Source organism: Pezoporus wallicus, unplaced genomic scaffold (assembly GCF_028554395.1).
Source record: "Pezoporus wallicus isolate ANWC-B61680 ecotype Strahan unplaced genomic scaffold, APGP_CSIRO_Pwel_v1 contig_5542, whole genome shotgun sequence".
Classification (NCBI taxonomy): domain Eukaryota; kingdom Metazoa; phylum Chordata; class Aves; order Psittaciformes; family Psittacidae; genus Pezoporus; species Pezoporus wallicus.
This window is the reverse complement of record NW_026640165.1, coordinates 208412-221254: the sequence shown is the minus strand read 5'-3', so window position 1 is coordinate 221254 and position 12843 is coordinate 208412. Positions and strand designations below refer to the sequence as shown.

The 12843-nt window shown below is 44.5% G+C and overlaps 1 protein-coding gene across 1 annotated transcript; it reads right to left on the bottom strand.

The window, feature by feature from the left end:
- Positions 1 to 2732: 2732 nt before the first annotated feature.
- PSMC2 (proteasome 26S subunit, ATPase 2) lies at positions 2733 to 12522 on the bottom strand. Its single transcript, XM_057417874.1, has 12 exons — positions 12366 to 12522; positions 9841 to 9878; positions 8258 to 8339; positions 6981 to 7080; positions 6513 to 6644; positions 5838 to 5910; positions 5612 to 5707; positions 5190 to 5354; positions 4609 to 4696; positions 3715 to 3917; positions 3069 to 3165; positions 2733 to 2983 (listed from the first exon to the last, which is right to left on the bottom strand). Exons 1-12 carry the CDS (start codon positions 12433 to 12435, stop codon positions 2826 to 2828), a joined length of 1302 nt encoding a protein of 433 aa, XP_057273857.1. The 5' UTR covers positions 12436 to 12522; the 3' UTR covers positions 2733 to 2825.
- Between the last annotated feature and the right edge of the window lie 321 nt (positions 12523 to 12843).

Genomic DNA, 12843 nt, shown 5'->3' with positions numbered 1-12843 from the left:
AGTTAGTTTAGCTTCAAAGTTTGAAGGCAAAACTGGTTGAAGGCAGGAGTGAAGCTTATTAAAATTACATTGAGAACTGATGCCCGATGTGCAGTCTCTTAAGCTGGAATAAGAATGCAGACAAGGTCTAAAGTCTCAGTGCCCCCCCCCCCCCCCAAAGGATAAGTACTTTTGTGTTGCCTGAGACATCTTCTTGCCAGCAGTGCTGCTTCTGCCTCAGCTTTTAAGTGCTTTGAGAAACAGATTTCAATTGAATTCAAAAATGTTACATTTGGGATTTTTAAAAGGAACAGTAGTGTGGGTTTTCTTCTGCTGTCTGCACAGCCCAGCTGCTGTGGTACTGCTTAACTTCAGGTGTGAGATGAAAGTCATGGAAATGTAATTCAAGCAAAAGAAAGAAATCTTCAATGCTTCTATTCCCTTAACAGCAATCACTGTGAATCTGAGCAAGGGTAGGAACCTCAAGGTGCTTCTCTCCAGGTTATTTCAACAGCACAGGGGAAGTGGAGCATCAGTGACATTTCCTTTAGCACCCCCAAATCAAAGGTCCTGTGCATAAGGGAATTCAAATGACTTCCCCTCTTCTGAATGCAGATCTTAATACTTTCATTTTGCTTCAAGCTCTGTTGCGATTAGGGCTTGCTTCAGGTAAACCAGGTTTCCCAAGAACTGGGGGCAGTCAGGGAAGATGTTTTATTTCCTCAGACTCCCTGCCAATAGGGATAGGAAGCTTTCTGCATCAGAAATTACTGCTTAGCTGGAGTTCAAAGGAAGAATTCAATGCATGTTAACACATCAGGTGTGCTTATTTAAACAACTTTTGGTACATTTTATAATGTTAACTAGTTTAACAAGCCTTTGTACCTACATACAGTATATTTTTCTACTTTCAGCTTGTTGCAGCTTCAGTTTTTAACTGTGTAGTCTCTTTATGTCAAAATCGTGTCAACTTCCAAAATAAAGCGATTACGACTTGCCAGAATATTCTGCTTTGTCTTGGCAAGACTTTCTGTGGGACAAGCCAAGGTCCCTGGAGGTGTGTGTCTGGCTCAGGTTCCTGCTCCTCACCTTCTTTGCTCCCCCACCACAGGAAGCCCTGTCCATGCCAGGTCTTACAGTGGTACAAGGTACAACTGATGCTGCATTTCCCACCCTCGTAACAGCAGCAGCCCTTCCTGGGAATTGCTGAAATGCTGGACTGGAAGCCTTTGGTCGGAAGTCCTAGATCCCAGGTTGGGTGGTGCTGGAACTCTGCAACCTGCTTCTGGGTACTGCCTCCTCCTGTGCTTTGCTGCCACCAGCTGAAGCGCTGCTTCCCCTTTGCCAGCCAGTTATCTACTGCAAAGTGAACCGAATTCCTCTTTCGCATACTGATTAACAGATTGCTATCTAAATCCTACCTGAGGCTTGTCAGTGCTGGATTAAACACAGCCACATGCTGTAAACTCTGAACAGGGTTCATCTTCTTCCCTCCGGTTTGTCTGCATTGACTGGCTGTGGTGACTGGCTGCTCTGCCATCTCAGGAATCCTTGTCAGGCCTTGGCCTTTCTTAAATGACTTGGGCAGTGAAGTGTCCGTTGGCTGCACCAGGCACTTTTGCATGGTTAAGGAGGGAGCAGTACTGACCAGAGCAGGGACTCCTGCTGCCTGGCTAAGGAATAATCAGTCTGTCATCCCCCAAAAGCCTTGGAAGATTCCTCACCTTGGTCGTAGCCTGACTAGAATAGTACACTGTTAGTGGAACTAGCAATTACCAACTTGGCTTGTGGCCAGGATGGAAATTTACTAATGATTAAAGCCAATCATCTTGTGACCCAATAAACAGTTGTCTTCATTGAGGCCATTTGAGCTCTCCTGGACCACAGCAGGCTGTGACCAGCATCTCCGAGTGGGATGTCTCAGAGCTCACGAGCTCAAGTTTCTGAAGTTCAGAGGACTGTCACCAAGAGCTGCAGAAGTAAAAAGTAACACTGAATTTCAAGTACTGCTCTTGGTAAATAGAGAGGTGCCCTCTGCTGCTTTCTGAACCAGTCAGAAACTTCCTGAACCACCACTCCTGCTCAGGCTGGACAAGAAAAAGTCTGTCTCATCAATGAACCGGCATCCCACCCCAGACTGTTCTTACCAAAAACTTTATCAACTTGAATTCTTTTAAGAGCAGGAACCAAATAAAGGAATCTTCCCTTAGCACTAACAAATTACACTTCTTCCTCCTTCTTGACCCACCTACTATTTTGTAATAGGGAAACTCAGCAAAAGGGATGAAGAAAACCGCTGAATTAAAAAAACAAACAAGTTATGATGGTACCAGCACATCCACCCAGGAGAGAAAAAATATCCCTTCACATCTTCCCTAAGCTGGGTCATGACTCAGACCATGAGGCACTGTATGTCCTTTCTCCTCAGCTATTTTCCCATGGTAGTTCCCAAGTTTCCTTGGGACATCCCTACACCTCAATGCAGAGAGAGCATTGCACCATGTTTCTGAGCACATCCAGAAACCCTGCAGCCACCTGGGGATCTTTCAGCACCTCCACAGCTCAGATGGTAAGTTTTGGGATATAAATCCTAAAGTGTGGATTTCTAACATTGCCCGGGCGCCCAATTTAAAAACACTTCACTATCTTAGGCCGTGTCACTGGAATCTCACTGAGCTGTTTTCCTACAGCATCAGTTCTCTGCTGGTGTAAGACACGCTCACAATGAATTCACAGCTACCGTTTTACCATTTATTTCCAGCTCCCAAGAACATAGAGATTCCTACACTTGGATTTGGGTTCCCCAGAAAGTTTAACTGTAGTAACAGGGAAGACATTCCAAAGGATTAGTTGTAGGTCATGTAGCGGGGGGTAGCGCTGAACTTCGCATAGGATTTAATGACTTTGTTCACTGCCTCCAAGAAGTCTTTCTCTGTGGCAATTTTCCGGCGGGCTCGGATAGCAAACATGCCTGCCTCTGTGCAGACACTGCGGATCTCCGCACCTGGGAAAACAGGGATAAACCAATCCAACACTGACCACAGTGAAGGTGAAGCCCAAACTTGTTTATAAAACATTAATCATCTTACCTGTGCTGTTGGGACACAGCCGAGCCAACAGCTCAAACCTGATGTCTCTCTCAACACTCATCGAACGAGCATGTATCTTGAATATGTGAGTACGCCCCTGGAAGAAGAGTGAGGAGAAGGGTTCATGGCTTGAAAGAGACGGCTGCAGCTGTCCACATGCAGAGCACGGGCAGATAGAGAACAGGTCTTTTAGTTGCTGACCAAGCTTCCCATGTCTGCACGTGTTTAACTGTCCATAAGTAATGTAAGTACTTTACTTACAGATAAGTAACATTAAGAAAGTAACATTTGAAAGAGCTTTAGTGGTAGAAGTACCTCAAGAAATCTCTTCAAAAGAGCTAAACAAAACACAATCCAACTTAAGAACTGAATCATGAATCTAGCTAAAGGATTCCTTATCTGTTCAGACAAGAATACGCAGTGGTTACAGCTATTCACCAAGGCTTCTCTGCCAGAGAAGGAATCTGTGCAGTGTGAGAAAACCTTTTTGGCACATCTTTAATCCCCCCAGTTTCCATGTATTTTCACTTAAGTGAAGAGTGCTGCTTTTGGTAATTCTCATAAACTGCTTCCAGACAACCATGCCCTAACTGAAGAAACACTCTGGTACCAGACTACACTTAGTTGTGAGAGGAATCACTCTCACCTCAAGATCAGGCAAGCTGAACTCGATCTTCCTATCCAACCTGCCAGGCCTCATCAGTGCCGGATCCAGAGTATCGGGTCTGTTTGTAGCCATCAGGACCTTGATGTTGCCTCGTGGGTCAAAACCATCCAGCTGGTTGATCAGCTCCAGCATAGTACGTTGCACTTCATTGTCCCCGCCAGCCCCATCATCAAAACGAGCACCTGGAGAGAGAAGACACACACATTTCACACAACAGAGGGACCCCGTCAGTGCCTGCAGGAGGTGTCACAGCTCCTGCATAGAAGACACCAGCAAAACCATTTTAAATTACATACAGATCTTTGTGGCAAGTTTAAAAAGGTGTGAGGGGTTATTTGAAAACATATTTCAAACAAAGAGTGAGTGGTGTTACCCATCAGTTGTAATAAGCACTGTATCCTTATCCCTGGTATGAAAGGGCCCACCTCCCTGCCTAATCACTGGCCAAGCTGCTGAAATCTACGAATGTAGCTTGTTTCTGCATTTGTTTTGCCTTCCCTCAAGTAAAATCTTCTTCTCCTTCTCTGTGTGAAAATTGTTTTTTTTGAGTGAAAAAAATAACTCATTTTCAGGCAGTATAAAGATGTGGTAGGCAGTCCAGAAGATGAAGGGGGTTTAGGTTAACAGCACTTTGTGCAGAGGTTCTTCATTGAAGTTCAAATACTCTGGGTGTTCCAAATGTGCAAACTGACTTCTCATCTGGGCTATATAAAGCACCTCTTGACAGCCTCCTGTACGTGGGGGGTGCTGGTAATAGCTTTGCTAAACAGGTATTTGCAAGCACATTTCTTGCACTGATATGGAATTACAACATGTAAAGAAAACTTGAAAAGTTCTCCTATGAGCTTAAAGCTGTAGGTATTACCAACATACCTCCAATGGCATCAATTTCATCAAAGAATATAAGACAAGCTTTTTTAGTTCTGGCCATTTCAAAAAGTTCACGAACCATTCGAGCTCCCTGAAAGGAAAAAAACACCCCAAGATTTTGTTAAGATTCAAGGCACTTCAAAGGAAAACTACAAAAATTAAACTTTTCATGCTTACAACACTTCTAAGGTTCCGATGATAAAAGTCTTCTATCTGTATACATATATATAAGGGAACATTCTAAATCTTACAGCAATTTATAAAGGAGAGACAAGTTACTATTAAATTCAGGTGAAGTCATTTACCGCAGGCCCAAATGAAAAATCAGTGGCAGACTTGGGAGCAGAATCGTAATCCTGGAGTCCTGAACTGCAGATTTAACTCTGCACCCACAGAATCCATTTCGTCAATGACAGTGTACTTCAGGTCCTATCACTGCCTCCCTGACCTGCAGCCATGTGTCTGACAGCTACTCCCCTAGTTGTATGTCCAGGATGCAAGTACATTGTACCCACTGTGGTGTCTGGTCCTCATCACTGGAAACCTGCAAATCTCTCCACACTCCATCAAGTATTTGCTCTTACCTCTCCCACATATTTCTGCACCAATTCAGATCCGATGACTCTGATGAAGCAGGCATCAGTCCTGTTTGCGACAGCACGGGCACAAAGTGTTTTGCCCGTACCAGGTGGCCCAAACAAAAGTACTCCTTTGGGAGGCTCAATTCCAAGGTTAACAAACCTTTCAGGCTGTAATGGCGGGAAACAGATGGCAAGGTTATGTGCAAATTAAAGACTGTGCATCAAAATGTATATACAAGTTAAGAAAATCACCAACAAACAGCAATATAAACCAGGCTGGGCTGGACTTCACTTGGTAAAATGAGACTTCCTCTCACTTGAGGCATTTACGTTCAGCTAGGTTATCTTACCGTGTTTTTTCAAATGCTAGCAGATGTGCAGAATACTTTCAAAACAACAGAAGTTTCAACCTGGAGATTACTTACGTGCAGCAGAGGGGTTTCAACCACCTCTCTCAGCTTTTCAATCTGCTCTTTACAACCTCCAACATCACTGTAAGTGACATCTGGCTTTTCCTCCACCTACACAATAACAAGGTGAGCAAGCAGTTAATAGCCTGATGCTGTGTTATCCAGCCCAGAATAAAATCCAGCCAAATTAATCAAAATTACAAGACAAAGCAATGTCACAATAAGTAAAGGCAGTTCTCACTTGCATCATGGTGACAGTAGGATCAATCTTTGGTGGCAAGGGGATATGGATTTGATACTTGTTTCTGTCCACCCTGGTAAGAAAGCATAAAGACTATTATTTTAACACTGGTTCATTAAACTGTCATGTAGAAACAACTCTGTAAGTTAGAAGCCAAATTCTGTTCTTTTCTCTGGCATCACGACAGCCCAGCCCTGAAAGCTAACAGACAAGTGGGCCAGAAACCAGAATTCTTCTGCAGAGAAGCTTAAAGGTTCCAAAAAAATTAATTCCAAAGTATTTTGAAAAACAAAGTTCAAAATATCCCACAGAGCAAACTGGCAAAATACTGATTCTGAAAGTAAGAGGCTTCACCTCCTTAGCAAATATTTCCTGTGGCTGCCCTGTGTGTAACCGTGAAGACTGCCAAAGAGGAAGACAGCTACACAGGCTCCCTGAATGTGGGGCTACTGGGGCCTAAACTGAACGGTTTCCATTCATGATGCATGGCTTTCGACAGAATGACATCAAAATCCAAAGATTCCAGCACAGCATGTGACTTACTGTCTTCCAACAGAATGTGCTATCATTACAACAACTACAAAAACATAATAGTTGACAGGTCAAACAAACAGATCAGATGAGCAAGCTTCAAGTCTCCACGTAAACTTGCAAGAACATAAAGATTTTGCTCACCCAACTCTCATGCCTTCTTCTATGTCAGTAGGTGCCACCTGGTCACTGAGATCCACCACGAATTTGGCAAACTGCTTGACATTGATAATGTACTTAGGGTCCTCAGAGTCTGCATTGATTATCTTTGTACACCTAATACAGAACACTCAGTTAACACCACCAGGCACACTAACTGGCTTGTCATTTGTATAAACATCAAGGTTAAGAGAGTTGTATTTTCCAGAGACACCAAAACAGCTATTGTACTTGTGATTCTCTTAGCACAGCACCATACAATAATTACAGGAATAAGTATGAAGTATGTAACACGTCATCAAGTACAACACAGTTCTTTTTTGATACAACGGTAAAAAGCACTTTCAATATGCACAACATGTGAACCTAATTTTTTAAGTAGCCTATGCATAAGCTGTAACTCATGTTTTTAACACTATGCAGCTCCACTGCAAAGAGGGAGAATGCACCCACCTCGCAACTTGCAACGGTTGCTCACTTTGGAGAGTTTGCTTGTCTGCTGCCAGATCCCAAAGAGCAGGAGGAGCCAGGCCGGTGTCAGATTCCTTGATTCCTATGTACAACACAGGTTGAAAAGGAAGCACCTAACATGTATGCCAGCAATTTTTCACATACCAAGAACCACAGACATAAGCCTGCAGGAAGCTTTCTGAGACCTCCAAACACACACACACATCTTTGATGGACTTCCTAAAGAAAGGAGGCCCATGTGACTGTTCCACCTAAACACACAGATACCAGTCCAGGCATCCTCTAATACACCTGTGCAGCATGGGGACCATTACAACCAAGCTGGACAGAGGTATTAAAGTATGCTTCTAAAAGGTGCAGAAAAGGAGTGAAACTTTGCAAGTGCTTTCCCTGAGGGTAAGCTTTAGCACAAGATAGCAGAAGCTAAGGGATTCACACAGATTAAAAAACCTTATAAATCTTCCAAAACATGGACAGAAAAAGTACCATCTCCATGATGTATTTATTTAAACCAGCTGATTTTAAATGCTAGCTGCTCTGATACTCATTTGTTCCCTACACAAGGACTGGTACCAATGCTTAATGATAATATGTTAATATGTTGGGTTACTGCAGTCTATGGAAATTCACTCACTAGTCAAACACAGCTTGACACAAATCATAACAAATTATCTGGTGGCAGATAGGGGCATTTGTTTCATGTCACGTAATATATAAAATTACAGTTTTGAATTAAAAGGTGTTACATTACAGAATCACATAATTGTATGTACAGATTAACCCTGCCCAATCCAAAAGACTGTCACCTACAAAGCAAAAATCTCATGTTACTAAATAAAGAAAAGCAACAATAATAAACCAATGCAGAAGTTGTTTAAGATCGGCTTCTTCAACCACCAATTTTGGTATATAGAATCATAGAACAGTTTGGGTTGGGAGGGGCCCCCAAAAGTCATCTAGTCCAACCCCCCTGCAATGAGCAGGGACATCTTCATCTAGATCAGGTTGCCAAGAACCACATCCAGCCTGGTCTTAAATATCTCCAGGGATGGTGCATCCACCACCTCTCTGGCAACCTGTGCCAGGATTTTACCACCCTCATTGCAAAGAACTCTTCCTTGCATCCAGCCTGAATCTCCCCTCTTTTAGTTTAAAACCATCATCCCTTGTCCTCGTGCAACAGGACCTGCTAAAGCCTCTCCCCGTCTTTCTTACGCAGTTCTTCTACTCCAAGTTAAGATCTTAAGAAAGAAAGATACCAGTAAGCTCATTGATTTTCTTGAGCAGTTGTTGAATATCATCTTCTACTTGCTTGATCTGCCTTGAGTACGTGCTCTGGCCCTGGAAAAGAAATACCACATAGATTTCACAACTCAAATTATTTCATGTTTAGGAAAAACTTACAATAGCTGTTGAGAGTCAAGATGTTCAATAGACTTGTCCAACTACTCATCACAGCCAAAAAAAAACAGTACTGAGTTCCAGTAACAATATTGCTGTTTGCAAGACCAGAGTGCAGGTACACAGCACTAATTGTGCAAGTGGAAATTTTTCACTTTTGTAAACTTCAAGGATTTGTTTTTCTTTTAAACCTGTTCGGCCTTATTTTTTCAAACTGTTGCTTTTCCTAAAGCTTAAACCAGATCTGGTAAAAATTATATGGAGACAGAATTCTGTATACGTTATCAGAAAATCATTTGTACTAGTGCTTCAACTACCTTACCCAACCTTTCCATCATCCACCAAAGACAGCAGAAAGATCATGGGGCAAATCAGAAGCTCAATTCTTGCATGTGATAAAATGCTTTACTATCTTGCCTTGCCTAGTGTGGGCAGATCGGGATCTCCTTTACAAGACCTTCATATCAACATGGTAACCAAAAAGAAGCCTCAGCGGGTATATTCCAGAGCTTTGTAAAGGAGTCTCAGTGTCAAGAATATTCAGACTTTTGGCAAACGTATCCTAAGCTGCAAGTTTCATTTGTCAAAAATTCTTTCACAGACCCACTATACCTTCTGGTAGAGGGGAGATTTGCATTTTAAGCCTTATTGTCCATGGCAAACTCCTCCCAGGCTCACAGAATCACAGAACGGTTTGGGTTGGAAAAGACCTTGACATCATTTAGTTCCAATCCCCTGCCATGGGCAGGGACACCTCACACTAAACAATGTCACCCCAAGGTTCTGTCCAACCTGGGTTTGAACACCGCCAGGGATGGAGCATTCACAACTTCTGTGGGCAACCTGTTCCAGTGCCTCACCACCCTCACAAGAAAGAACTTCTTCCTTATATCCAATCTAAACTTCCCCTGTTTAAGTTCAAACCCACCACCCCTTGTCCTGTTGCTACAATCCCTAATGAAGAGTCTGTCTCCAGCATCCTTTTATGCCCCATTCAGATACTGGAAGGCTCCTATGAGGTCTCCATGCAGCCTTCTATTCTCCAGGGTGAATGGCCTAACTTTCTCAGCCTGTCTTCGTAAGGCAAGTGCTCCAGCTGCATAATCATCCTCATGGCCCACCTCTGGACTTGCTCCAACAGCTCCATGTCCTTATGTTCTTTTGAGATTACATTCTTTTTACAAGACCTGTGTATCCCTCACAAGTAGTTTTTTAATGTGATGGCTAAAAGCAAGTAAATTTGATGGAAGAAGGGTTCTTAAAAGTTATTGTTCTTTATCAAGCAAGAAAGTTAGTGAAGAAGCCCTAGGAAACCCATAGCTGTAGCACAACCTAGTAACAGATTTACTAACTATTCAGTACACATCCCCCCACTCTTGCATTCAATTCCCATCAGGATTTGCTTTTTACTTTAACACTGTAGTAAATGCATGCTACTCACATATGTTTTCAGCAAGGCAATATCTCCTTCATCCAGAGCTGAAACAAAACAGGAAACACTCAGCTTGCACTTTTAAAAACAAAACCAGTGGTATCAATTCTGCTTCTAGAAGATAAAAACATGTATTTAAAGGGATTCTTTTGAGTTTCTAGTTTTTCCCTAAACCAAAGTAGGACAAAGAAGTATCAAACAGTATAGAAAAACAAAACAGGGTCTCCAGCTACAGTCTTCAGGCCAAAAATCCATACCACCCAGAGCTCACAGCAAGCACACCACTTAAATTTTGCCTCGCTCAGGGTAGCTGACTGACCTGTCACTGTACAGAGAAGAAACTGAAGATATCAAAACTTCATCTTTTCAACTTCTTGTTTCTTAATGTTTAAGCAAACATCAGTGAAAAAATGTCACCACTTTCCATCAGTGATATCATCCAAAATGCTCAGTGTGAGCAGTGAACAGCAACCAAACCTAAAATATAATCTAATCTAGCAAAGCTGCTCTCGGTAGCAAAACACTACTATAAATCACTAAAGCAGTCTGGAATCAATAACTAAGACAATGCTGAGTTGTAATATTGTAAAATGGAAAACATGGGAACGTCATACCAGACAAGACAGAGAGTCTGGTCCAACAAACATCCCTTATCCAACAGGAGTGTCTAAGAATGTGGCAAATACAGAGTGAGCCCCTAGTCCCAGGTCACATGTTCTTATAAACAGCCCTTTAAAAATATTCCCTACGTCAGTATTTGTCAGTTTTTTGAATCCCTGTAAACTTTCAGCAGCTTCCACAGAATACTCAGGAAGGAACGCCCCCGTTTAACTCAGCATTGTGCTTCCTTTTACTTAAACTTGGAATCTAAAAGTTGCACTGGAGCCTCAGAGTTCCCACACCGGAACAAGCAGCATCACTTGTTGAACATGTAAGCACAGTCCCACAGGACCGCTCCAGCAGATCTCAATTAACTATGAAAAACACAACTTGCTATTACTGTCAACCCCTATTTGCTCATCATTTGACAGGCCTTTAACACTCCCTCTCCCTTTCCCCAAAAGCTATCCCTTTTCCCAACTGAATTACAGTCTTCCCCTTAAGTAAGGGCCTGTTTCCTCTCTATGTTTTTATGCTAGAGGGAGCCCAAACCATGCAGTACTGCAGATCTGGGTGCAGTATGTATTATATAGTATTTTGAGAGCATTTTTGTGTGTGTGTGTGTGTGTTATTTGTTATTTCCTTCCTGGTTATTTGTACTACCCCACTGATGTTTTCATATCTACTAAACACTAGGTTGTTATAATTTGGAAGTGGTAATACTTGAGTGGTAACAGTTCAAAGTCCGTAACTGATCATGTACGGTATTGCTGTTGCTTCCTGATGCATTATTTAACGTTTACCAACATGAAATAAAAAGGCAAATGAAATTCAAACTGGCAACGTTCACACTATGCTGGTACCACCAGAAAAATTTGGCACCTCCTTCTCTCCAGCTTTCACTGACTTACTTATGAAAGGGGCAACACACAAGGTTTGATAGCTCAGCAGGACTTCACCAATTAGCAAAACGAAATTATCACAGAATCAAACACTTTGGGTTAGAAGGGACCTTAAAGTTCATCCAGTTTAAATCCCCTGCCACGAGCAGTGGCACCTTCTACTAGACCAGGTTGCTCAAAGGCCTGTCCAGCCTGGCCTTGAACACTGCCAGGGATGGGGCAGCCACAGCTTCTCTGGGCACCCTGTGCCAGCGCCTCAGCACCCTCATAGTGAAGAACTTCTTAATGTCTAATCTAAATCTACCCTCTTTCAGTTTAAAGTCAATGTCCCTTATCCTGTCATTACATGACCTTGTAAAACATCCCTCTCCAGATTCCTTGTAGACCTCACCATGTACTGGAAGACTGCTATTAAGTTCTGCCCCAAGCCTTCTCCAGGCTGAACAATCCCAGCTCTCTCAACCTGTCTCCATAGCAGAGCTGCTCCAGCCCTACGGTTATCTTTTGGTCCTCCTCTGGATCCGCTTCAACAGGTCCATGTTTTTCCCATGCTGGGGGTCCCAAAGCTGTATACAATACTCCAAGTGAAGTCTCACGAGAGCAGAGTAGAGGGGCAGGATCACCTCCCCTGACCTGCTGGCCATGCTCCTATTGATGCCGCCCAGGATACGGTCGGTATCTGGGCTGCGAGCGCACCCTGCCGGCTCACATCTTCCTTCTCGTCGACCAACACCCCCAAGTCCTTCTCAGCCTGTACTTGCGCTTGGGCCTGCCCAGGCAATGTAATCACCACAAATATTTGCAACCTCACTCTCTCCACGCATCGATCAGTGCTTTACCAGCAGCAGCCTGCGCGGACCTGATACGCCCCGGTTTTGCCTCAGAATCTCGAATTCACAGGCTGATGTTTATGTTTAACACATCGCAGCCTCCCTGCTCTCGGCCACACCGCCTCGCCAAGCCCGCGTTCAGGGCCGGGGGGGGCCACTCAGGAGGCGGCAAGGCCGGGCCCCCGCCCGCATGGCTTCTCACCGCGGATGGGCTTATCCTCCTTCTCCTCCTCCTTGGTCTTCCTCTGATCGGCTCCCAGGTAGTCCGGCATCGCCGCCGCTCCGGCCCTCCGGCCCTGCCCCGGATGCGTTACGCAGCACAGCCGGCGCTTCCGGCCGGGCCGCGCCGCGGGGACACCAAAGGAGGGTGCACCGGCCCGGGCGCTCCGCGGGACACGCGCCACCGGAATCTTCTTCCCCCCCGGGCACCGCTGCCGCAGCTAGAGAGTTCCGCCCGGTACAGCCTCTGGCGAGGCGGTGTGCGCCGCTCAGGTTGAACCCGCACGGCGGACCCGGCCTGGGCTGCCGCCGGTGCCTCTGCGGAGAGCGGGCAGGGAGGAGGCAGGAGGGAAAGGGGAGCGGGCCGGGCCGCTTACCCCGCCGTACGCCGCCGCCGCCCCGGAAGCGCTCTCCGGGCGCCTCCATGCGCCGGCTCCTGGCAACCGGCGAGGCGAGGCTCG

Excerpts from the sequence above, each read along its gene's own strand:
- PSMC2 (XM_057417874.1), bottom strand. The coding sequence starts at position 12,435 with ATGCCGGACTACCTGGGAGCCGATCAGAGGAAGACCAAGGAGGAGGAG. Across the intron at positions 3,918-4,608 it reads TGAAATTGATGCCATTGGAG|GTGCTCGTTTTGATGATGGG; the intron begins GTATGTTGGTAA and ends TTCTCTCTCCAG. Across the intron at positions 3,166-3,714 it reads TCAGCTTGCCTGATCTTGAG|GGGCGTACTCACATATTCAA; the intron begins GTGAGAGTGATT and ends CTCTTCTTCCAG.